Here is a 23,430-nt window from a genome sequence, read left to right as displayed (position 1 = left end):
GCACTATAGCGCGGTAATTGAGCGGATGGTAGAGCTCGGGCTGCGCCCGGTAAACTGTATTGTTGCCAAGATTTTACTTACGGTATACAACTTGGAGGACGTAACTTTCAGCAATAACTTGTAACCACGTTTTGACTTTTGTTGACAGATCTCTTGATCAGCTGTTGTGTTTCTGTTGACAGTATTTACTAGGAGTGTTTCGTTAATTTGAAACAGTGACCCCAATGAGGTGGTATTTAGTTGGTTCCGACTTCTTTATTTCAGACGGAGTGGTGTTTGAATTTATGTCGATTAGGTTGCATTGCATACCACGAAAACTGAGCACTCACAACGTTTTACACGTCGAATAGCGCGCGAGATCATGGAGTACACGCGAGAATCGAGGATATCGTATTTTCCTACAAGTACTTATTGTTATGTTGTCAAATCAGTACTCTACTGAAAATACACTAAAAATGTAAATATTTAACGGGGACCCCGAAGCCTTTTCTTTAATTTATGAGGTCAGTACAAAAAATGTATTCATCGTCGTACCACTGATGTGAAGATGGGGTTATCTTTATTTTTATTGCTTTTATAAGCATCGAAGTGCAAGGTTTGAACATTCATGAGCAGTTTTTAAGTACGCCATGTTTACAGTAAGAAATACCAAATATTTTTGCAAATGTTATTCACCTGGTTTCTCAGTCTGAATGTTGAATCAATGATCACGCCTAGTTTTCCTGCGTGACTGCTTGATTGAGCAATGTTGTCCCCAAAACGTATATTGGGGTGTTGAATCTACGGCTGCATCAGTTTTGAACTGATGATCAAAATTTCAGTTTTTGCCATAATTCAATTTGAAGTATGTCGTCATCCAACGTTTGATGTCAACAATGCAGGCTGTTGTCCTCGGGAATGTCTCACAAACCAACGATGGTGGCAATGGTTTATATCCTAGACAGAACTGTGTATGATGAAAATTGAGGTCATGAGATGTTGCAATTCTTCCAACTGGTAGGGTGTATATTAGGAAAGTTATTGGACCAAGGACAGATCCCCGCGGCTCTCTAAATTTCAATTCACTTCTTTCAGATCCCACAACAATCAATAATCACTGACTGGTGGCGTCCCGTGAGATATGACGTGAACCATGATATAGCCTCAACAGTTACACCCAACTCTGACTCCAGCGTCTTGAGGAGAGTGGGGTGGTCTATTGTGTCAAATACTGCTAACAGGTCCACGAGGACAAGAATCGGCGATCGCAATCAACAGTATAAAGTAGGTAATTCTGCACATGTAGCAGATTGTTTCTGTGCTGTGACTAGTTTTGTAAGCTGATTTCGAGACGCCACCAAGATTGCTGCCCTGCGTGTGCTTTTGCAGCCGAACTGCCAAAACTCATTCAGTCAACTTGGAAAGGAAGCGACAGTTCTTGAACACTTCTTTTATGCTTTTTGTTTTAATTCAGATCACAGTGCTCCTTACCGCTAAACAGTGAATGAGCATGGTTTTATGCCGCTTTTATAAATATTCCAGCGTGGGACACCAGAAATGGGCTACACTCATTGTACCCATGTGGGGAATCGAACCCGGGTCTCCGGCGTGGCGAGCGAACCCTTTAACTACTCGGCTACCCCAGCGCCCCAACCTCTACACAAAGATCTGTCAACCCATTACAGGTCACGTGAGTGAGTATAGATTTACGCCGCCTTTAGCAATATTCCAGCAATATCACGGCCGGGACACCAGAAATGGCATTCACACATTGCATCCATGTGGGGAATTGAAACCGGGTCTTCAGCGTGACGAGCGAACGCTTTAACCAAGAGGCTACCCACCGCCCCAGGTCACGTGAGAACTAACGACTAACATAATATCCAGAAAATCTATCTTGATAAGTAACGGACTGGACAGATAATACACTGGATAATCGAGGCTGGTGATGACTGGTTATTGTTGTCAAATAAACCCACGATGTGATGATGCGAATGTTGGGTACTATTATATATTACGAACACCCATGAAGATCCGGGTCAGAATAGGTCTTCAGCATCCCAGCCAAGGCCGTAAAAGGCGACTAACGGGATCGGGTGGTCAGACTCGCTGGCTTGGTGGATACATGTCATCGTATCCCAATTACGTGAATCGATGCTCATGATTTCAATCACTGGATTATCTGGTCCAGATTCGATTATTTTCAGACCTCCGTCATATTGGTGAGTGCGGCGTCAAACAACAAACAACGAAAACATGATGCGAATACTTGCTGAGAATGTTGAATAACTTGTTGAATGGTTAATATATGGTTTGAAGTTGGTTAAAATCCGAAAACGTCTGTGTTGAATTGTTGAATGATATTTCTGTATATATTTTGTTAAAGCTCTGTCTGTCCATGTTGTATAAATGTATGGTGAATGATTAAATATTTTGTCTTTAAATACCCCGTAACAAACTTATAATATACTTTTTATCATTTTCGTCTTCTAAAATGATTACGTTTTCGCAATGTAAATTTGGCGCCGTCTTCGCGCTTTGTGTTTGCGTCCAATACGCGTACATTGATTCAAGTGAGTGAGTGAATATGGTTTTACTAGCTTTTAGGATTATTCCAGCCATATCAACACGTGTGCTACAAGGAATGAACTTCAACCACTATAGGCCGACTCAGTTAAATCTTTTGGGGGTAACGCGATTTCGTTTGAGCGGACAAATTTAAACCAAATGCTAAAATATAAGGAAAACAATGAAACAGTGACACATCAGTAAATGACATTATCTGTATCTGTAAGCAAAACTCTTTATTAAATGTGCATCCACTCCGCTGTAAAGGGGTACCCGGTAGGATGTGATAACGGTTATGTTGCAACTCTAGATCGTATTCTGGCTAAAAGATGTTGTTGACAGGTATCTATTGTGCCCCATTAGGCCTCGTTAAACACCAAACGTAGCGTTCGTTCAAGACTAAAAGATTTTTCTACATTTTGACTTTTACACATCTCTTCAGAGAGTTTGAAAAAATCAATGCATTTTGGATATATTTTGAATTAGCGTTTGAATGTATCTAATCATGAGTATTTAACAAGCCTACTGAAGACGAATACGTATTGTTGTTTGGAATTGTAACTGATATTGAGTTGGTGACATTTTCTTTAGCATTAGATTGAAATTGAATAAACAAATTTATTTCTATTTAATTTTTAGAGTAAATTATCTGCATACATGTCACAGAGATGCCAGTGCTAAGATGCTGAATAGAGAGGTGGACAATATATCATAGAAATATAAACAGAAGCTTCATGACCTTTAAATTTCTTGACAGGATTATTTGCTAGCGGAAGAAATATATTTATCTTAAGTATATAATTTGAATGAAGACGTTTACAGCGCGAACTTATATATACTCATTTCAGATAGTAGTTAGGAACACACTACCCCTTTTTCGGACTCGAGAGTTATCTCATGTTCACTAAATCCTTTCGGGCGGACGGTTTTTTTCTTCTGCACATTATTCTGCAACTCGTAAGTACATGCACGCCGACAATAATGATCTGTGGAAGCTAAATATACATTGGAATACTACACGGAGACTGTAGCAGGTTCATGTACCGTGCGTGATCGTTTTACAATCATTGCGAAATGGCAATTTGAGGCCCTGTTTGGGTGTGATATTATAAGCACGCCGAATAGTTTTTGACAGGCAACATTCCCGGAGCTGTTTTGTGGCTCTTGAACTAGATTTAGACATGCATATTTGTCGGATTCGTAAGCGATGCTTTTGTCTCAACGGATACATACTCCTTCCCTATTTGTATGCACACGAGCGCATAATCAACTGATAACAACCATTTTGTGAATCTATTTTACAAATGTTTACATGATTTCACCTGGTTCAGATGTCGTTTACGAAATCATAACTGAACACGATGTCCATGCTAGTATGTTGAACTAAAGAAAATCATTTGAAGTTTCCAGAATATAGTCGGCAATGTCTAAAATAAAACCTGTATGATGATGTCACATTATCCATGATTCTCAAGTGTATATCTCCATTCCAACGTTTTACCAGGTGTATCAATCTTTGTGACCCGATGTATTCAGTAATACATATTTTTGTGTCCAAGGTATGAACATGGAGTCCCAGGATTGTAATATGTTGCAAGTTTCGCTTGATTTGCAAACAATACTTAATTACTGCACATGCTCTGAGACCTTTGAAGATGCGGGTAGATAGTATGTCTTCAGCATTCCATGCTTGTCATGAGAGGCAACTATACTTGTTGAAAGAGGCGACTAGCAGGATCAGGTGGTCATAATTGCCTAGATAGATACCATGATGTCAGTGGATTGTCTGGTCCAGACACAGATTATTTGCAGACAGCCTTCCGATAGCTTAAATATTGCTGAGTGCGACGTTAAACAACAAACAAACAAGCAGTTAATCTGTCATGGCTGATTGGTATTGCAACACACAACCTTGTAATTGCAGGTACTCATGATGATCGGGTGGTCAGACTTGCTGACTTGGTTGACACTTGTCTTCGTATCCCAAACGCCTAGATAGATGCTCATAATGTCAATCACTGGATTGTCTGGTCCAGATTTGATTATTTACAGACCGGCGTCATATGACAGGAATATTGCTGAGTGCTGCGTTACGTTAAACAAAAAAACAAACAGCACATGCTCTGAAGCCTTTGCCTGCTATAGATGAGGGTTTCAAAGTTACGTTAAAAAATACACACCACTGACACACTCAGTCAGAGTTTGCGAAATGTCGGTCTGATGTGACCCGTAATTGGATGTCTTCAAATTTTTGTTTAGCGGCAGCGACAACTGAGATCTGATTTTACTGAGATTGCATCTCGACAATGTAATTGTTACCTTTATGAAGCTGAAACATTGTCTCTGTGTAGACCGAGTAACCTCTAACTGTTGATACAGTTACAGTCAGCAAACAAAGAGGTAAACAGTTTGGCATAAAGCAACCTTCAAAACGCAGCCTCATTCGCACAAGCCCCTGAAGTTTATTAATGAACAGCAAGACTTTATAAACGAGCTGGAAAAGATGTTTTTCTGACTACTGTGACATGGGAGAGAGGTCGCTATCTTATGCTACAAGACGCTCAATTTGTGTTTGCAATGGCTGCCAATAGTTGAGACGAGTACTGATGGTAACGCTTGTGGTTTAGCATGTTTAGATCATGGCTTAACAGATGCCAAGCAGCCTCAAAACGAAAGTCAGGTGGCTAATGGGTCCAGAGCATATATCATAATAGAAGGGAGTTAGAACATACCGGATATGAGAGGATGGTACCTAGGGGTGAAACGATACAGCAAGGTCCCAATACGATACATATCACGATACATAGGTCCCAATACCATACATATAGCGATACTCACATTTATGTCAAGTCGCATGGGAACTTCTTGACAAAACATATTTTAGAGCAGGTTCAAAAGGAAAAGCTAGATGTAGACATGTTCGTAGTGGCTTGTATTAGTAATGAAATTCAAACGCTAATCACAACACATTTTGCGATATCTGACTGACAAAAACGCCAGGTGTCATTAAACAAATAGTGAATAATTTATTTCAGCAAGTGTATCGTCATGTATTGATACAGAATAAAACACCGTGTATCGTATCATCACATGAAAACTCACAATGCACCGGTGCACCGATGGCTTGTTTCACCCCTAATGGTAGCCTCAATAGCCTGAGTATATTGAAGATCTGTTTTTACACAAAAAAGGACCTGTCCAATCATTTATCTCTTTGGTTGTGAGTGTTCTGCAGTGAATAATGCTCAAGAGGGCTATATCTCGGTTAGTTCCAGTGTCCCTGCTGGCGTTCTGAAACTGCCAGCCCACCAAGACTGCAACTCCAAAAATTAACAGTCCCACCTAATTTTTGTCAGTCCCAACTTTAAATAAATAAATGAATGAAAAAATTGTCTGTTTTAAATTCTTTCAACATCATGTTCAATGCAATGACATCATCTCTGAAGTAACTTAGTTAGATCTACATATCATTCACACAAAGTTGGTCACAATTTTCTCTTTTGTGTTTGAATATTACGAGACTAAGTCACTACAAGTATATGTTTAACCTCAAAGCAAAGCAAAATGTTATTTCCTTGCATAAAAAATAGACAAGAGGAGAAATATACCATGATATACTAATATGAATATCACTGATTTAATATTTATAAGGTACTTTATTTGCCGGTCCACAGGGATTGGTAGCCACATGAATTACGGGTCCAAGCCTAATTTTACCGGTAAAAAACTGGTAATTACACTGAGTTCAGGTTAGTAGACGCAAAAGGGTTTGGGCACAAATTGTAACATGTGAGTATTTACTGACTAACTTTAAAATGGCCTTCATTGTTGTATCTCCCTTGTGTGTAGTAACGACCCAAAAGAAGTTTAGCAACATTCGCATTAATATGACTACAGTTAATCTGTCATGGGTGGTGGGTATTGCACACAGCCATGTAATGGCAGGTACCCATGAAAATGAAAATACAGGTTAGGATTGATAGTCAGCAACCAACCTTGTCGTAGGAAGCGACTAACGGGATCTGGTCGTGAGACTCGGTGACTTGGTTGATGTATGTCATCGTATCCCAATTGCGTGAATCGATGTTCATGATGTCAATCACTGGATTGTCTGGTCCAGACTTGATTAATTACAGACTGACGTCATATAGTTGATATGTTGCTGAGTACAGCGTTACACAACAAAAAACAAACAAACAAATTGTGGGTGTTGTTTAACTTCTTTTGAGTTGTATATGTTATTTTTCCAGTAGATGCTCATACAAGACAATGTCTCACCACTGGCCATCATGTGACACATTTGTTGCCCTCCCCCCAGCGACACAGAATGGTTGTGTGGTGTTCGGCAAGAACTCGGACCGGCCCCAATCAGAGGTGCAGGAGGTGGTGTTTTATCCAGCCAGAGAAAACACAACAAACAAACTTCAGGTATCCATAGCAACAATCTATAGACAGGATGCAGGAATTTATCTAGGTGCTCTCAATGTTATGGACTGCATCAAAATTCCTAAAATAAAATAATTGGAATATTTTTGAATTGTAAGGACTGCATGGACTAACACTAGTAACAGTTGATAATATTACATGCAGTGATTTTGCTGGATACAGATGTTAATAGTAAATTGTCATGATTTTATCAACTTCTTATAAGACATTCTTCTATGTCATTACAAAATTTGAAAAGTATATTCAGGGCCCTGTACTCAAAGCAATCTTAGCGCTACGACTGTCATAAGTCTATGTTAAAGTATGGGAGTTAGGATCACCTTAGCGCTAAGATAGCTTTGTGCAATGGGTCCCAGGACATTTTGGACGACAATCAGTCAATTTCCTGGCTAATGTACTCACCTGAAACCCCGTGATTCTTTATTTGATTGTGTTGCATTCATGTATGACTACTGGATATTTTCTGTGAAGAAAGACTTCATTTCCAGTGTACGTACATCGAGATCGATGAGGTTCCCCAGACACATGCCGTGATCCTCAGTAAGCCGGCGTGGATGTGGGGTGCAGAGATGGGGGCCAACCAGTACGGAGTCTGTATCGGGAACGAAGCGGTGTGGGATAAACTCAACAGTCCTGATGACCTCACAGAGAGGCTGCTTGGCATGGACTTCGTCAGGTTGGGTCAACCTCTACACACGGATACTGTTTGACCTGCAACTAACCTTTGATAGATTTTGATTCTCATTTTCTTAACCTTGGTAGATTTTGTGTCATGTCAGTTTTTGAAATTTAGAGTGGAAGTCTTAATTTTAAGAATCAAGGGTTTAAAGGATTCCTATGTTCAAGGATCCCAGGACGCTGCACATGAAAAGTGCCCTTAGTGATGCAGTAGGGCCATAGGTGGGCAAGTAATCTAAAGTCACCCCTCATGCTAGTTTTTTGCATTGTCAGCAAGTTGTATTGGTTGTGTACTACTATTGTACCACTGAAGTACCAGGGGTGGTCAGGGAGCCTAGTGGTTAAAGTGTTCGATCATCACGCCGAAGACCTGGGTTCGAATCTTGACATTGGTAAAATGTGTGAAGCCCATTTCTGGTGTCCTCCGCCATGATACTGCGGGAATATTGCTAAAAGCGGCTTAAAAACCTCACTCACTCACTCACTCACTCACTCACTCACTCACTCGACCAGACAATCCAGTGATTAAGATGAGAACTGGTCTATGCATTTGAAATATGATGACATCATCATCCAAGTCAGGTAGCCTAACCACCCGATCCCGTTTGTCGCCTCTAACGAAAAGCATTGGTTGCTGAAGACCAACCTGGATTTTCAGGGGGGAGATTCCCCCTGTTTTGATCCTTGCTTTGTACCATACCAGTACTTGTGGGTTTCACTGAAGTGGGGAACATCAATTGGTTACTATAGGTCCTCCCCCCCCGCCCCCAAAATGCAGTGTGAAGATCCGTGGTAGAATAGGTATTCAGCAACCCAATCATCGATGGTCATGATGTCAATCACTGGATAGTCAGGTCCAGACTCGATAATTTGCAGATCGCCGTCATATAGCTGAAATATTGCTGAGTGGGCGGTAAACAACAAACAAACAAACATTGCACCTACTGGTTTAAAAAACCCTTGTTTACTGTCTGTATCAATATAATTTATTTTGTATATAATTATCCTCCATTACTCCTTTATGCAGCTACTGCTAACCTTACCACAAAGAAGACAGCGCCTAGTGATGGTCCTTGGTGAAGAAAAAAGGATGTTTTCATTTTCTGTCTACTTTTGCAAAGGACCCATCATCACTGCCGTATACACTTACGAATGTAAAATGTAATTTTTGTTCACCTCTCTCCCCGTCAGGTTTCTCACTTACAGACAGGTCACATATAAACTACAGCAGTCCCGTCGGCACGCGAGGATTCGCAGGAGTCTTCCTGCCACCTCTCCCCAGTTATCACCTCTCAACCATTGACGTTCGGGTTGGGGGTTACGTATGGTTCCCAGGACAGTGGAAACCCATTTGCGGCCACATACTATGGCGCCGGACACTATTGTTGGTTCCATACCTGTCTGTAATTTTCTGGCGTGCTGATCGTTGACAGGTGGAGGCTTGGCCTCTTCAGGCAAGACTGGGTTGGACTGGCGGATACGTTCGTATTAAACGCACTGCACTAAGGTTATCGGTTTAACATAGCGGTAGACCCACCGTTGACCACGGCTCCATCCAACATAGACATCTTGCTGGAGAAGAGAGCTGTAGAGATTGAACACGCCCCAGCACTAAGACTTCTACTCTACCAACTTTCTGATACCCAAGAAGGACAAGATGCAGATGATCCTCAATTACTCCATGTTCAATGAGCGCTATCTGGAGCATCAACCATGCCTCCGCCTCACAACCTTGAGACTGCTCAGGACCAGCATCAACGCCTTCCACTCCCTGAAGGCTCGACTTGTAGCATGTGTACCTGCATCCATCCATCCCTCTGACTGCAGGTTTCTCAGGTTCCAGTTCTATGGGGTCCACTACCAATGGGCAGCCCTGGACAGGGACACAGCTATCCAGGTGCACCATCGGGACTTCACCAGGCATCGACTATATCAACTGGGATTGAAGGTCACCGAGGCGAAGTGGGAACTGCTTCCTTCTTTCCAACTCCAGTTCATAGAGGGCCTGTTCCAGACAGACTATCAGGACTATCAGTGCAGAGGGACAGACGGCTAAAGATCCTATGCCACTTGTCACCTGCCCTGCGACAATCTGGCACACTTCGCCAATGGCAAGTGTTGTTGGGATTGCTCACATCAGCCCAGTACTTGACAGGCAGAGACCGATTACACCTATGCCCAATACAACAGTTCCTGGCTCCTTACATCAGGCGTCAAGACCCGTATGCAGCCATCACTCTACTGTTTTCCCTAAGAACACTTTTCAACTGGTGGACGATAGAGTCGAACCTCTTAGGAGGCGTCTCCTTATCCAGGCTAGCCCTGAAACTACACCTCCTCGTAGACGCATCTCTCCAGGGATTTGGTGCACACCTACAGGACCAGACAGCCTCAGGGCTGTGGTCCAGTGCACAATGCCCTTTACACATCAATGACCTTGAGTTGGAGGTGCTCATTTTGGCAATCTCACATTGGCAGGAGCAGCTACGGTACACCCAATGCGCAATCTCCTCCGACTACTTCAACAAACGCTCCAGTTCTTTCAACTAGTGGATCGCCTAGGACTATAATTCCTAGTCAAGCACATCCCCGGATGTCAGAACATTCAGGCGGATGCTCTATCCTGACCAGACTAGGTGGCTCCCACGGAGTGCAAACTCAGCCCAGAAGCGTTCCAACTGGTGCATCAGCGCTTTCCCAGGGTGATACACAAAATCAAAGCTACCAACAGCCTCTCTCTGATTTTGGTCAGGCCCTGGTGGCTGGCGAGGGGTGGTTACAGCCGAGCTTGCTCATCCACCCTTACAGCAAACTACTACTGCCAAGCAGATTTCATCTGCTTGCTTGGTTCATCTTAAAAGAGCGCTGAGCGCTAAAGGCTATTGCTCTGGCACACCGTCCTTCTACCAGGGGGTTGGTTATACGATGTTTGATTATTTGATACCTTTTGGAAGGCGAAAAATCAAGATCCGACTACAGCGTCCCCGCAATTCTTAACTGAGTACCTCCTACAGTTGCATACCAAACGATACTTGAAAGGTACCACCATTACTACGTATTTAGTAGTGCTTAATTCAAGTTTTGTCGTTCCAGGGAATCTCGAAATGACCAAAGTTCCGGAATTACCATCTTCCCGAGGCAAGGGAGTTAACTAACTGTATAAGTCCTGTTTCCACCCGTGCCGACCTAGGGTTGAATTTCCAGGCTCGATCGTAGCGCCACCAGTGGCTATTATGAGTTATATCCCTTCTACATCCATTCTATTGACCAATCAGATTCAATCTCTCATATCATTCGCATTTTCATCAAACAAAATGGCGGCGCCAAGTTAAGACGATCTGATCGGTAATCAAAATCTCTATTGTAATAAACCGGTTGTTACCATGCAGAGTGCATCAAATCACTTGAGCACCTTGATTAAAAACCTTGAAAGATTTGCAAAATATCTGTCAACGTCCAGATGACGGCACACATGATTTGTAAATCCTGCAGTCGACCGAAACCTGCACGTTGAAATCCATGATCTCTAGTTCGTTACACGATTTTGATTGGACAGCAAAAATGTCACCCTGGAATTCCAGCCTAGTTTGGCAAGGGTGGAAACTGGACTTTTAGAGTTAGTTAACACCCTAGCCTCAAGAAGATGCGGAACTACAGGCCCTCCTACGCTCTTTCAGGATTGAGGATCTGAAGGCCAAATTCCGTCCCCCTGCTTGGGATTTGAAGGGGTACTTCATCGTCTTCAAGGATTGTGCAGGCCTCTCTTCGGGCCCCTCAACACATCATCCTCATCATGAAGTCAATTTTTCTCTTGGCCTTGGTCACAGCTGCGCAGGTGTTCTCTTAGAGCAATCGTGGAAGGACTACCGACACTGTCTTTGCTAGCCATTTTCTAAGAGACGTGGCACTTGAAGATGTCCGAGGCGTTCGTAGCATTGGTCCTCTGGTAGTAGCCCAGTACTAACACCAATAATGAACTCTCCCAGTCTGGAGCCAATCTTACTCGACTCGTGCAGAGTTTTTGACATGCTCCTTAGGGGGATTATAAGGCTTTTTAGCCTTGGCTCAGAAACTCAGATTTAGATTTTAGCTCATGCTATTTACTTCCTACTGTTGTTTACCTGGACTTATCCTCATTTCTCTCTGCTAATAAGATTGAGTGAGTAACACTTGAGCTTGAGACACCATACGCTCCCTTGACACGTATGTCACATGAAGGGTTTATATATATTGAGGATGACATCTGAAGGGTTGCCCACTGCCATACCGCCTGATACAGATGCATTACGGATTGATGCAGGATAAGTATGCAAATGTAAAAAATATATAGATTTTACTAAATTTGTATACTTATCGTGCATTACTACGTCTAAGGGCCCACCCATCGCGCACTGTGACCTAATGTGACATCACAACGGACGGTCACATGACAGCGGTGATGGGTCCTTGCAAAAGTAGACTGAAAACCTCTTTTCTTCACCAAGGACCATCGCAAGGCGCTGTCTTCTTTGTCGTATGGTAAGAAGTAGATGCATTAAGGAGTAATGCAGGATAAGTATACAAATGTAAAAAATATAAATTTTACTAAAATTAAAACCTGTTACACAACAAATTATGACGAAAGTATTTGAAATTGGATTTAGATATATTGTTTTATTTGACCTACACATGAATTTGTGGGCAAAAAATCTGTAAACCAAATACTAGTCAGACCTCACTAATCACTGACCACGGAAAAGATGTTAAAACTGGTCAACAGGCTTGTGAGATTACAAAAGTGAATCAATACTCTGTTATACAGACTTGGACTTGAGAGAGCTACGACTGCCCGGGAGGCGTTGGATGTGTTGACGTCACTGCTGGCCAAGTACGGCCAGGGGGGTCCATGCAGTGAGCAGTCAGGGATGACGGACTGGGCGTACCATAACAGCTTCCTGATCGCTGACAGGAAGGAGGCCTGGGTGTTGGAGACAGCTGGAGCTCTGTGGGCTGCCGAGCATGTCACGGGTAAGGCCAGGAAAAATAGGCCTTTATTTCTCTACCTGTGTCAATTTTCACGTTTAATTAAGAAATAAACAGTGGGATACAATAAAACACCATAGGGAGTTTATGTTTCATTGTACTTCATGTATAAACAACTCCCATTCGTCGTTTATTCCTTATGAGATATCAATATTATGTACAGCCTCTTTAAGGATGTTAATAAAACGAGTCCATTTTATGAACAGGGGGCTTAAATTTGCTCTTTCCTGCATATTCTCACAATATTCACGTCGATTATATGTACCTTTTCTCACAATACCTATTGTCATATCTCTCCCATATGTCTCGCTAGACACTTCCCTCTCAAAAATAACGTCAAATTTACGACGTCATCGAGTTACTTCCTTGTTCTTTACGTTGTGTTGCATAGCAATCTTATATTATGCTAATACGTTTAAAGAATTAATAGCTTAGTTTACTAGACCACAAACAAGTTTCCTGGAATCGAGTGGCTTCAGACAAGCTTCAGACGAGTGGCTGAAGTCACAGACTGATATTTTTGGAATTGATTCTAACCGACTGGATATTTGTTGTTACAGAAGGTGTAAGGAATATCTCCAACGAGTTCAGTATTGGTACAAAGATCGATCTTGGTTCCCCCAACCTTCGTGACGAGCTCAAGGCGCTAGGCCTTTATGACGGGTCTGGCGAGCTCAACTTTACTGCAGCTGTGAGTGAAGGGGGCGCCACTGCAGCCCTGTGCAAGTCACATCGCTACACTAGGGGACGGAAACTCTTGCAGACGCTCTCGGAAAAGGGTAGGAAAATGTCTAATCTCACCTTCTGTCTCTTTGCCTACAAAAACCTGTGAAGATTCGGGGTAGAATAGGTCTTCAGCAACCCATGCTTGCCGTAAAAGGCAACTATGCTTGTTGTAAGAGGCGACTAACGGGATCGGGGGATGAGGCTCGCTGACCTGGTTGATGTGTGTCATTGTACTCAATTGTGTGGATCAATGCTCATGATGTCAATCACTGGATTGTCTGGTCCAGACTCGATTATTTACAGATTGCCGTCATATAGCTGGAATATTGCTGAGTGCAGCGTTAAACAACAAACAAACAAAACTTTGCCTACAAATGACATCATGAATTCCTGTATATGTATACTTTTCTGCCCCCCCCCCCCCCAAAACATGAACTATAGAAACATATTGAGAAGTTTGTAAGTTAAGAAGAGATGTTTCCAATGTGTACCAATTAATGACAATACTAGCAATCAGTCAAGTGTTACCACAGAGTGTATTTATTCTTATCACGATATGCTGCACATAATTTCCCAACTCTACATGCTGATCCTGCCACAATACAAATGATACATCTCAAGTCATGGATCTATGACGTCACGTGATACATTCATGAGTGTCAGTTCACACAACGTACCAGTATGTTCGTTTGTGCATCGACCCAATCTAATATCTCTTAAACGTGTATGGTATTTGCGTTTCATTTGTTAAGTATCATACCCAGTCTGATTTTATTTTTGTAATTTTTTTGAACCACATTCACTGGAAAAGTGGTTTCAGAAAGTGAAACATGTACCAAGGCGGCTATTGTCACTTTGCAACGGGAGCGTAGTGGGGTGGAGCGGGGCGAGGGGAGCTGGGTGGAGGTGTTTTGGTAGATTTAATTGATGTTTCCCTTTCCTAGGATACAAAATGTTGATATACCATTTAAATTGTATATTTTGTTCTGCTAGGCATTGTTTTAAATCCAGGGATTAAGATTACCTTGTGTATTTTCTCGTAAACTAAGCCGGAAACAGCAATCAGCTGTACACACGTTTGCTTGGAATCTACCGTGATTCGGTCAAGACACACCCAATGATACAACTTAACAGGATTTTAAAGCAAGGATCGGCAAAAATTGTATCTGAAACTATTTTTTTATCAGAAATAATATATTCCAATATCTTGTTATTTTTGTTGCAGCTTTTGCTAAATATATTTAAAATAATTATAACTCTAAGCGAAGCAGCTGATCGCTATTGCTGGTTGTTATTTTTCACATGGAACTAGTTTGACCTGTCACTGTCGAGGCGCCAACGCATTTGATCACGAAACTACGTGTTATGGTATGACGAAACTACATGTTGACATAGAATCGTCATACCATAAAAAATATGAATTTTAACGAGTCAAAGTATGGCATTTATGATATATGAATCCATTCTCAGTCAACTAAAGTTTGTTTCAAGGCGTCAATAGCGGTAATCTGACCGTGGTTGCTGTTAATAACGGTGAGTTGTGAGATCTTCCGATCGCTTCACACACGATTTCACCGAAATTAATTAAAACAATATTAAAAAGAAATTTTAATAAAATTTATGAAATAAGTTACAAACATAAGTCCAGATATACATAGAACACTTTTTATAGCCAGAGTGTGTAATTACATTCAGTATGGATTTGTTGACATGGTATTTCCGGTGATACATGCTCACAGTAATGTCTTTCCGTTGGGGGAAAAAAACATAAAAACTCATTATTGTTTGTATAATGCGCATCCCTACTACACTGGGTTTTTTTTAGGAAAAAAAGTGTGCACTTTACTCAAGAAAATACAGTACTTCATACAAGTGTGTTTGCCAGCCTGTAAGGATATCATTACATCAGTATATTTGATGTGACATCACTTGCTTGGTATATCACACTTGAACCTGTTCTCTCTTTAAGTCTCCGTTTCAAGTCTGATGGCACAAGATATATCTAATTGTCCCCGAAAATATTCATGGAAAATAAGTCTCCTAACCTTTTGATCAACATGATATATTCATGACGCATATCAATAGTTGGTGGAGTGCACAGTATTTTACAAGGTGAATGTGTACACTGCTTTACCTTGGATCAGATATAACTACAAGTTCCTTCAGCTTGTAAAATCCCATACACCCTGCTGGTGACAGATGTAATGTCCAGGGTCCCGTTCCACAAAGCGGAACAATCAATCTTAGAGACTTACGTCGATTATAAAATCGTCTTAGCTAAAGTTTACGCCCGTTCCACAAAGCGATCTTAGGGCAATTGTAACTTTACAAGTTCTTAAGTAGCCGATCTTAACAAAGATCGGAATCTTCAGCCATGAAGATACGAAAGTTTCCCTAAGAGTGGCCTCCCTTGGTCATGTTTAGCAGATGACGCATTGTCGAAATATGGCCATCTTTGTTGTTATGGTACAATATTTAAGATTGATTTTAGCGATCCTAAGTTGGTCCGGAGCAACTTAGCATTTTGATCTTAACTTACAACTCTCTCAGTTAAGATTGCTTTGTGGAACGGGCGGCTGATCGTAACCAAAATTTAAGATCGTGTACTTAGTGAGTTACAATCAACTTAGCCCTAAGATCGCTTAGTGGAACGGGGCCCAGGGCCCCGTTCCTCAAAGAGATCTCAGCTCCATGACGATCATAATCCTGTGTTATAGTATGGGAGTTTCAATCATCTTAGCGCTAAGATTGCTTTGATAAACAGGGTCCAGGGCCCCATTCCACAGCGATTGTAGCACAAAGACGATCGTAACTCCCCTACTTTAACATAGACTTATGACAGTTGTGGCACTAAGACGATCGTAACTCCCTACTTTAACATTGACTTATGACAGTTGTGGCACTAAGACGATCGTAAATCCCCACTTTAACATTGACTTATGACAGTTGTATCACTAAGTCGATCGTAACTCCCTACTTTAACATTGACTTATGACAGTTGTATCACTAAGTCCATCGTAACTCCCCTACTTTAACATACACTTATGACAGTTGTAGCACTAAGACGATCGTAACTCCCATACCTTAACATAGACATATGAAAAGTCATAGCACTGAGACAGTTGTAACTCCCATACCTTAACATAGACATATGACAGTCATAGCACTGAGACAGTCGTAACTCCCATACCTTTAACATTGACTTCATGGAATGGGGCCCATTACAAATAACCTTGCTATCCATGACACTACAAGAGTGATGCTGTTTGCAGGTACATTTGGCGCTCCAGAGATGATGCAGATCCTCCGTGATGAAGACAGTGGTTTCTGTATGACCGGTGCATTCACCTCGACAGGAAGTCAGGTGTCAGTTCTCTCCCCTTCCAATTGCTCCATGCTGCCTTGTCATTGGTTCACAGCAACACCCAACCCTCTACGCAGCGTGTACAAACCCTTTGTTTTCACGCCTGACACTGTTGACATTGGTACCCAGACAAAATCTCCCGAATATGGCCCAGACGATCCCGCGAGAAGAATTCCCAGGTTTCAAGGTCAAGTTAATCGACAGCACGAGCTTCACAGAGGCCATAAGCAGTTCTGTGAACAGTTGGATCATGAGGATGCAAATGCACAGGAGGTTCTGCAGAATCTGAAAAGCCTAGAGACGAAATGTCTGGAAGACATGAAAGAAATGCTTGAACGTTTTGATGGCAAAAATTTCACAGAACTTGCTAGTGTTTTCCCTACTGTTGTGACACAGGAACTGAGTTTGTACAAGTAAACTCAAATCTTAATTTGAACTCTGGTTTGTTCACAGAACCTATGGGTGTTGAAATCATTATCCAAAAGCTAATGAGACAAATCCTTTCAACAAGCAAACCAGGTTGTCATTTGTCTTAGATGCCATAACTCACCATGCAGGTTTGTCTCCCTTTGCTGCCAGGATCTGCTGATCGTTGGTTTGAATTCAAGGCTCATCTGACTAAGATCTTGGAATGGTTGTGGCAGTGTTGTGGGTTCCACCAGAGTGGTAAGCAAATATGACCTGCTTCACTTTAAGATTTCCTCCCTTGTCAAGTAATGTTGAAAACCTCGTTAAACCCATATTCACTCACCATCAAAACATCTAACTGCATTACCTGAACGTGCACGAGAAGAAAACAAGTTGATGGTTATTGAGGATTCTTGATATACAATGAACATGGAGACTGAAAAATGTTGACTTTTAGAAATACACTTCTAACTGATATTATGATGTGTATATTTCAACAGCTATGATTACAGAATAGTAAGAATGATCATAATACAGACAGAAACCTATTTCAGCTTAATCCCATCTGTCAAGGGTAGTCAAAGTTAGTGACAGCTGTTGGAGGTGCTGTAGTTTAGCGTTCGCTTGTCACACCGAAATCCTTGTTTGATTCCTCACACAGGTACCATGTTTGAAGCCAATTTCTGGTGTCCCCACTGTGTTGCTACCTTGCTAAAAGTGGTAGAAAACCATACTCACACACAGCTATATTATCAAAAAAGTATTTTTGATACAGTTTAAAGTTCAAAATGAAATAATGATTTCAGCATCCTATTATCTTAGTTTTTATCAAAGGAAAAGTCTTTTGGGATTAATTACATGGCTAAACAATTGTACATTAATTCAGAGGCAAAGGGAGTGTTCATTTTGTTATACAAATTAATGTTTTGTGAAATTATAAAAGTCAAGAATTTTCTATTTTTCAAAGCCAGATAAGAATCCATTTTGAGATGGTGATTAATATCTTGTTGGTTAAGATTTCTTTTAAAGAAAACAATGTTGGTATATGATAGTTTTTGGCAAATGTGTGATGTTTGTAACAATCTTTAAATCAGGATGTTGAATATTTTTTTACGATGGTAACTAGTCATAAATTAGTGTGGGAAAGAAAATGGTAAAGGAGTACCAAAAATACCATGAGAAAATGTAGAATTGTTTTTTCACTCTTTTCCTAGTGATAACAATGTACAGGTTCATTGAGTTTTTCTTACAAGTATTTTGCAATTTACAAGTTTATTGACCGATCTAGTCCTGTGACCAAAGCTGTGTTCAGCTGTGTTGATGGTGAAGCAGGCAATGTATGTACTAGACAGTGCTTCAGACAGCCCTTGTGCCATTCTCACAAAGTCATGGAAATTGGCGCTTATAAACACACACAAGTACTATCAGTGATATTACATGAGAAATGTAAATATTTTATACAGCAAAATGCTGAAAAACTTTGCATCTGGCTTAAAATGTTTCATCATTCAATACTTCATTTCTTTGAATAAAAATGTCAATAGCTATTCAAAGAAATGTGTACCATATATAGTCAAGTCTCGTTCATCCGACAATCGGCTTCATCCAACAACAATGATTGGAACTGATTAAATCAGTGCTATTTCGACCCATGAATCCAACAGTCTCGCACCCCGACACACCTAATTTGCAACAAATTACCGAAATCACTCATTAATCAGTCTTGTTAATCCGACACTGATCAGCATACTCCGTGGTCATCTGAGTACACAGCCCGTGTTTTGATGCGAGACGAGTCGGCTGGTCGCTGCATATTACAACGGCTGCAGAGATAAACTTGCTAAACAATAAACAATTAATGAACAATTAGTGTTTGCATCGTTATCTATTGTGTAGTTCTCCGATTTTCGATCACAAACATTGATACTAATTAATTCTGTTTATCCTACATACTAGTTAAGCCGACATAATCATATGCAACCAACTATGTCAGAATGATGGGACTTTACTGTATAAAGAAAAAATGTTGTTTTGCTGAAACATGATCCATCAATGGCTGCAGTGAGGTGTGTTGTTTGGCTGGCACAGGAAAGAGTGGCAACCATGAAATATGAGACACTTGCAGCTTTCTGTGTCATTCTTCGGTTGGTCCCCGATCAGAAATTGTCGTTGGCACTCGAAAAGTAATTTGACAAGTGGCACTGTTTTCATTCTGGCTGAAGGACTGACTTGACAGTTGTGAATTCTAAGTCATTCATGTTGTGTGTTATGTTTTTTATGTTGTAGAGGAAAGCCTATTTGCTTCATCTTGTGATCTGACTGAAATCCTACATCTTCTACTTACAGATAATGAATTTTAAGATGGCAATTTCAATCTTGTTGTTCAAGGTATCAAAGATAAAATGTTGATAGTTGTCCATGTATATTAATTCATTTATGCTGTGTGTTATATTTTCTCTATGTTGTAGAGGAGAGCTTGTTAGTTTCTTCTTAAGCACATACTGTAATCCAGCAATGTCCTCTACTTAAGGTTGTAGTGGCAGAACGTGTGCATGGTCAACATGGCTCAGTCCGGAAACTCTAGTGTCCTGGGCTTTTGGTGCAATATGGCTAAACCTAGTGTAAAACCCTGTTCATTTTAATGAAGCTAAGGCCAAAACAAATATATATATGTTTATGTTTCCACAATTCGGAGCCCCAACCCTTAAACATTTTTTCGTCTTTCTCAAGTTGCACCAGAAGTGTTGTCACAGTCCTGGTGTTGTCTGTGTTTTATGCCACTAACATTAATTTGTAGTGCTTCATTAAAAGATGTCTTCATTTGAAATAAGACTTTTACTGACGTTCTGATGTTTTTCAAATAAAAGAGAAACCAAAAAACACTCCTACCTACCAACACTATATTTGGATGGGTTGAAATAAACCCAGGGACATGTATATATTTGTTTGCCTGACAGGACTGTACTGGGTTCAAATGATCTCAATATTAACCTTTGTAGTAATCTACACATTTCACCACTTTTAACTAGTGCTTACAGGAAGGTATTATTTTACTTTGAGTAATAAGTGAATTCTCATTTCACTTTCTTGTGAGGTGTTCCTACTTAAATATACCTTATCAGCTTCTCTCAGGAATTTCTCGGTAGAATATTTCCAAAGTATGATTGAAACATGTTTACCAGTATTTTATGCAAGTAGCATTTTGACTTTGTATTACATATATTTTATCTATTGTATTTGTTTTGTAGATATTTGTTGTTTTCTAGTGAATTATAACCCTTCTTCTGTCGAATCCAGTGTGTAGAACCTGGATTTACAACTTCCACAGGTGCTGATGTTGAGGCTGTGCAGAGTTGCATCCCTTCAGCTGCAACTACGTGAGCTCCTTCCCAAAGCGCTACACTTTATTTCTGCTATCATTGCTGCCACCAGTGACCTCGCAGCCGTTACAAGAAGCTTGAAATATCCCTTTTGATCCCAAATGCTGTGACATTTATATTTTTGTTTATGTCTTTGGGAATGCCATTATAGTGCATTGGAAAAAGGTTTATAACTGATTTTCTATTTTCCAGATGAATTTACATTTGTTTGTTTGATCAGATTCGTTGAAGATTGCTGGCTGATGGAAAAGCATCCAACTTCTCCCATACATTTTTACTGTACCAATAACATTATAATGTAAAATAAATACAAATTCAAATGGACAAAGAAAGACAGTAATTAGGGCTACAACCATACAGGAAGGTATATTCTGGTCACAATATGGTAATAATATAGCTGGGGGTAGAGTATTCAGCATCACGACTCTCATTACTTGTTTGTAACATAACAGTCGGTTGCGAGTTCAATTCCATACATGGTTGTAGGCCGCTAAGCACAGTGGGGAGCTGTGACGAGGAAACAATAGTGTAGAGAGCTCCAAAGCAGGGCTATCGCTGTGAAGAGCTTGGCCAATCAAGGCTCTTGCTTACCTAGCCAATGTCTCATCAGCTGCGCATATATTGGTGCTCTGTATTAAATGAAAGCAAATAAGGACTAAGTGAAATCAACTTGTGAGGAAAAATTACTCTTTCTGAAATTAGCAACAGCAGAGTTATGATGCCTATATAATCACCCCAGATTTTGTGGTGTAGAAATGTATCCATGGTTATTTACGTCCTTATACTATATGTTTTTGCCGCCGCCTGTTAGTCCTGAGTTGCGAGTAGGTTATTTATTCATTTTTCCACAAAAATGTGTTTCCTTGTCACAAAATGAGACATTAGCTTCAACAGGTTGAAAAATTAGTTGAAAAAAATGTTGCTTTAAATTGTCATGAACTGCAGAGGTATAACCAGGGATAATAATATTAGCGCTTTGAGCATGTACCTTGTGTTCGGAGTCAACGCAGTATAGGTATGTACACATTATTATTATTTTTATTTTTTATTATTTTTTTAATATTATTATTATTATTCTTCTTCTTATTATTATTATCGTAAATTATTTGCGATCATGCTTTCATGATGTTTCAGCATCATCGAAACAAAGAAGGTAATGGACCATTTGTTACGAACTAATTAGCATGACACAAAAATTACGATGCTCAATAATTTTTTTAAATAATTTCACCCGTGTCAGTGCCCGTGGGTAATACTTGTGAAACCAGCGTAATATAGGATTTCTGTGATGGCATGATATGCATCAACACCAATATTCAGTTATTGGATATATAATGAGCTAACTTGATTAAAGTTCAAGAATATCGATTTGTCTTGCATATGATCTTTCTGGTTGTTATGTGAATGTTGTGTGTTGTAATTGAAGATTTACATAACGGAAACTGGAACATTATTGCACACAAGCTTAGTGTTCTACTTGTTGTAACTGTAAGTTTGTTTTTTGGATGAAAGATTGACGAATGCTCAAGCCTTCGGATTGGTTTGAGGAACAGGACAATTCAGGTGGGACTGCCATGGGGCCCTTGCTTAAACATAAACTTACAGTAGTTGTAGTGTTGTCTGCTATGTGTGTATCGGAATCTGTATTGTCAATACTTCGCAGATTTCGTGAGCACCATGATGACCCGTGACTACATACAACTGATTTGCACTGTTGTCGCTATTTCTAACCTACAAGGAAGACACTGGCTGATACCAGTGAGAGGGACACCCGTGAGCACTGTTGTGGCAGTCTGCTCTACACCTTGCTTCAGTATCAGGCAACAGAAGGGTTACACGAAGTTCATGCAGGGAGTTGGGCTCATTTGTGACTTCTGTGAGTTATCAAAGGCCCTGTTATTAGTTGACTAATGAGAGACTTGGGTTACTGCTCCACCACAAACCCTGTGAAATGTTGACGAGAATATCTTTAGCGAAAAGCTCAACAATTATACTGATGGTAACAAATAAGGGAACAAAGAAAAGTAGAGGAAAATACGGCTTACTGTCAGTACATTTGAAATTGCGCTTACAAATTCAACACATCAGTATCAAATGATGAGATGTGTTTGTGTGCGTTGTTACCAACTCGTAGACAACTCATGATAACACATCATTTTACTGTGTCTAAAACTAAGTATTTCCTTATTCATGTCCATCAGTATACATTAAGAGAGAGATTTTAACAGGTACAAGGTCTGTGCATGGTGGCCAGGTTTCTTTTTCACAACCTGGGGCCTGTTTCACAAAGCGATTGTAGCGCTATGACTGTTGTTAGTCTGTGTTAAACTAAAGGAGATATGATAGTTGTAGCGCTAGTGTCGCTTTGTGAAACGAGGCCCAGTTCTTTCGAACTGCTGTGTGCATCTGTGTAAGTATGGAAGTTACAATATGTTCTAGTCCAACGATCACTTTGTGCAAGTGAATCCTAATCACAGAACTAGTTTGTGTTGAAGCAGGGGAGTTATTGCAGTTGTTGTGCAAGCTCTAAGACTTTAGCACTGACTTTGTCAAAGAGCAAAGCTTGCTCTGTGAAAGTGGATTGTGGTTATTTACTGAAGCTTTAGTTGTGTTGTTATTTTTTGTGTTGTAGTATTTTCAGATGTTATCCCCAAGACGGTGTACTCTTTGGACATTTATCATCACATCAAGTTTTCAGAAAAAAATTAAATGAAACAAAGTATTATTTTGGGACTTAGAAATATTATTTTACCTTATCCTGACATATACTCATTGCTTACCTCATCTCTTTCCGAAAGGTTGTGGAAACGCCAGTGCTGTGTCTAGTGTGGCTGAGGGGTACGTAGGGTGAAATATTTT

The 23,430-nt window shown here is 40.4% G+C and overlaps 2 protein-coding genes across 3 annotated transcripts in view; one reads left to right on the top strand and one right to left on the bottom strand.

Moving 5' to 3' along the window:
- Positions 1-352, bottom strand: part of LOC124145351 (UPF0415 protein C7orf25 homolog) — a 233,833-nt gene extending 233,481 nt beyond the window's left edge. The window contains exon 1 of the mRNA XM_046515096.2: positions 82-352. The gene's annotated coding sequence lies outside the window, so the exon portion shown is untranslated. The remainder of the gene's footprint in view (positions 1-81) is intronic.
- A 3,059-nt stretch (positions 353-3,411) lies between these two features.
- LOC124145354 (secernin-3-like) lies at positions 3,412-22,769 on the top strand. 2 transcript variants are annotated; one of them, XM_046515099.2, is made up of 6 exons: positions 3,412-3,504; positions 6,798-6,975; positions 7,482-7,669; positions 12,473-12,678; positions 13,254-13,472; positions 16,692-22,769. In XM_046515099.2, exons 2-6 carry the CDS (start codon positions 6,817-6,819, stop codon positions 17,198-17,200), a joined length of 1,281 nt encoding a protein of 426 aa, XP_046371055.1. In that variant the 5' UTR covers positions 3,412-3,504; positions 6,798-6,816; the 3' UTR covers positions 17,201-22,769. The 2 variants fall into 2 exon arrangements, with proteins under 2 accessions (XP_046371055.1, XP_046371056.1); XM_046515100.2 differs by having other exon boundaries at positions 3,426-3,504; positions 6,801-6,975.
- Positions 22,770-23,430: the final 661 nt, after the last annotated feature.

This window comes from Haliotis rufescens, unplaced genomic scaffold, assembly GCF_023055435.1.
Source record: "Haliotis rufescens isolate VD_foot unplaced genomic scaffold, xgHalRufe1.0.p SCAF_83, whole genome shotgun sequence".
Classification (NCBI taxonomy): domain Eukaryota; kingdom Metazoa; phylum Mollusca; class Gastropoda; order Lepetellida; family Haliotidae; genus Haliotis; species Haliotis rufescens.
The sequence above is the reverse complement of the archived record's forward strand: the minus strand, read 5'-3'. Positions and strand labels throughout refer to the sequence as shown.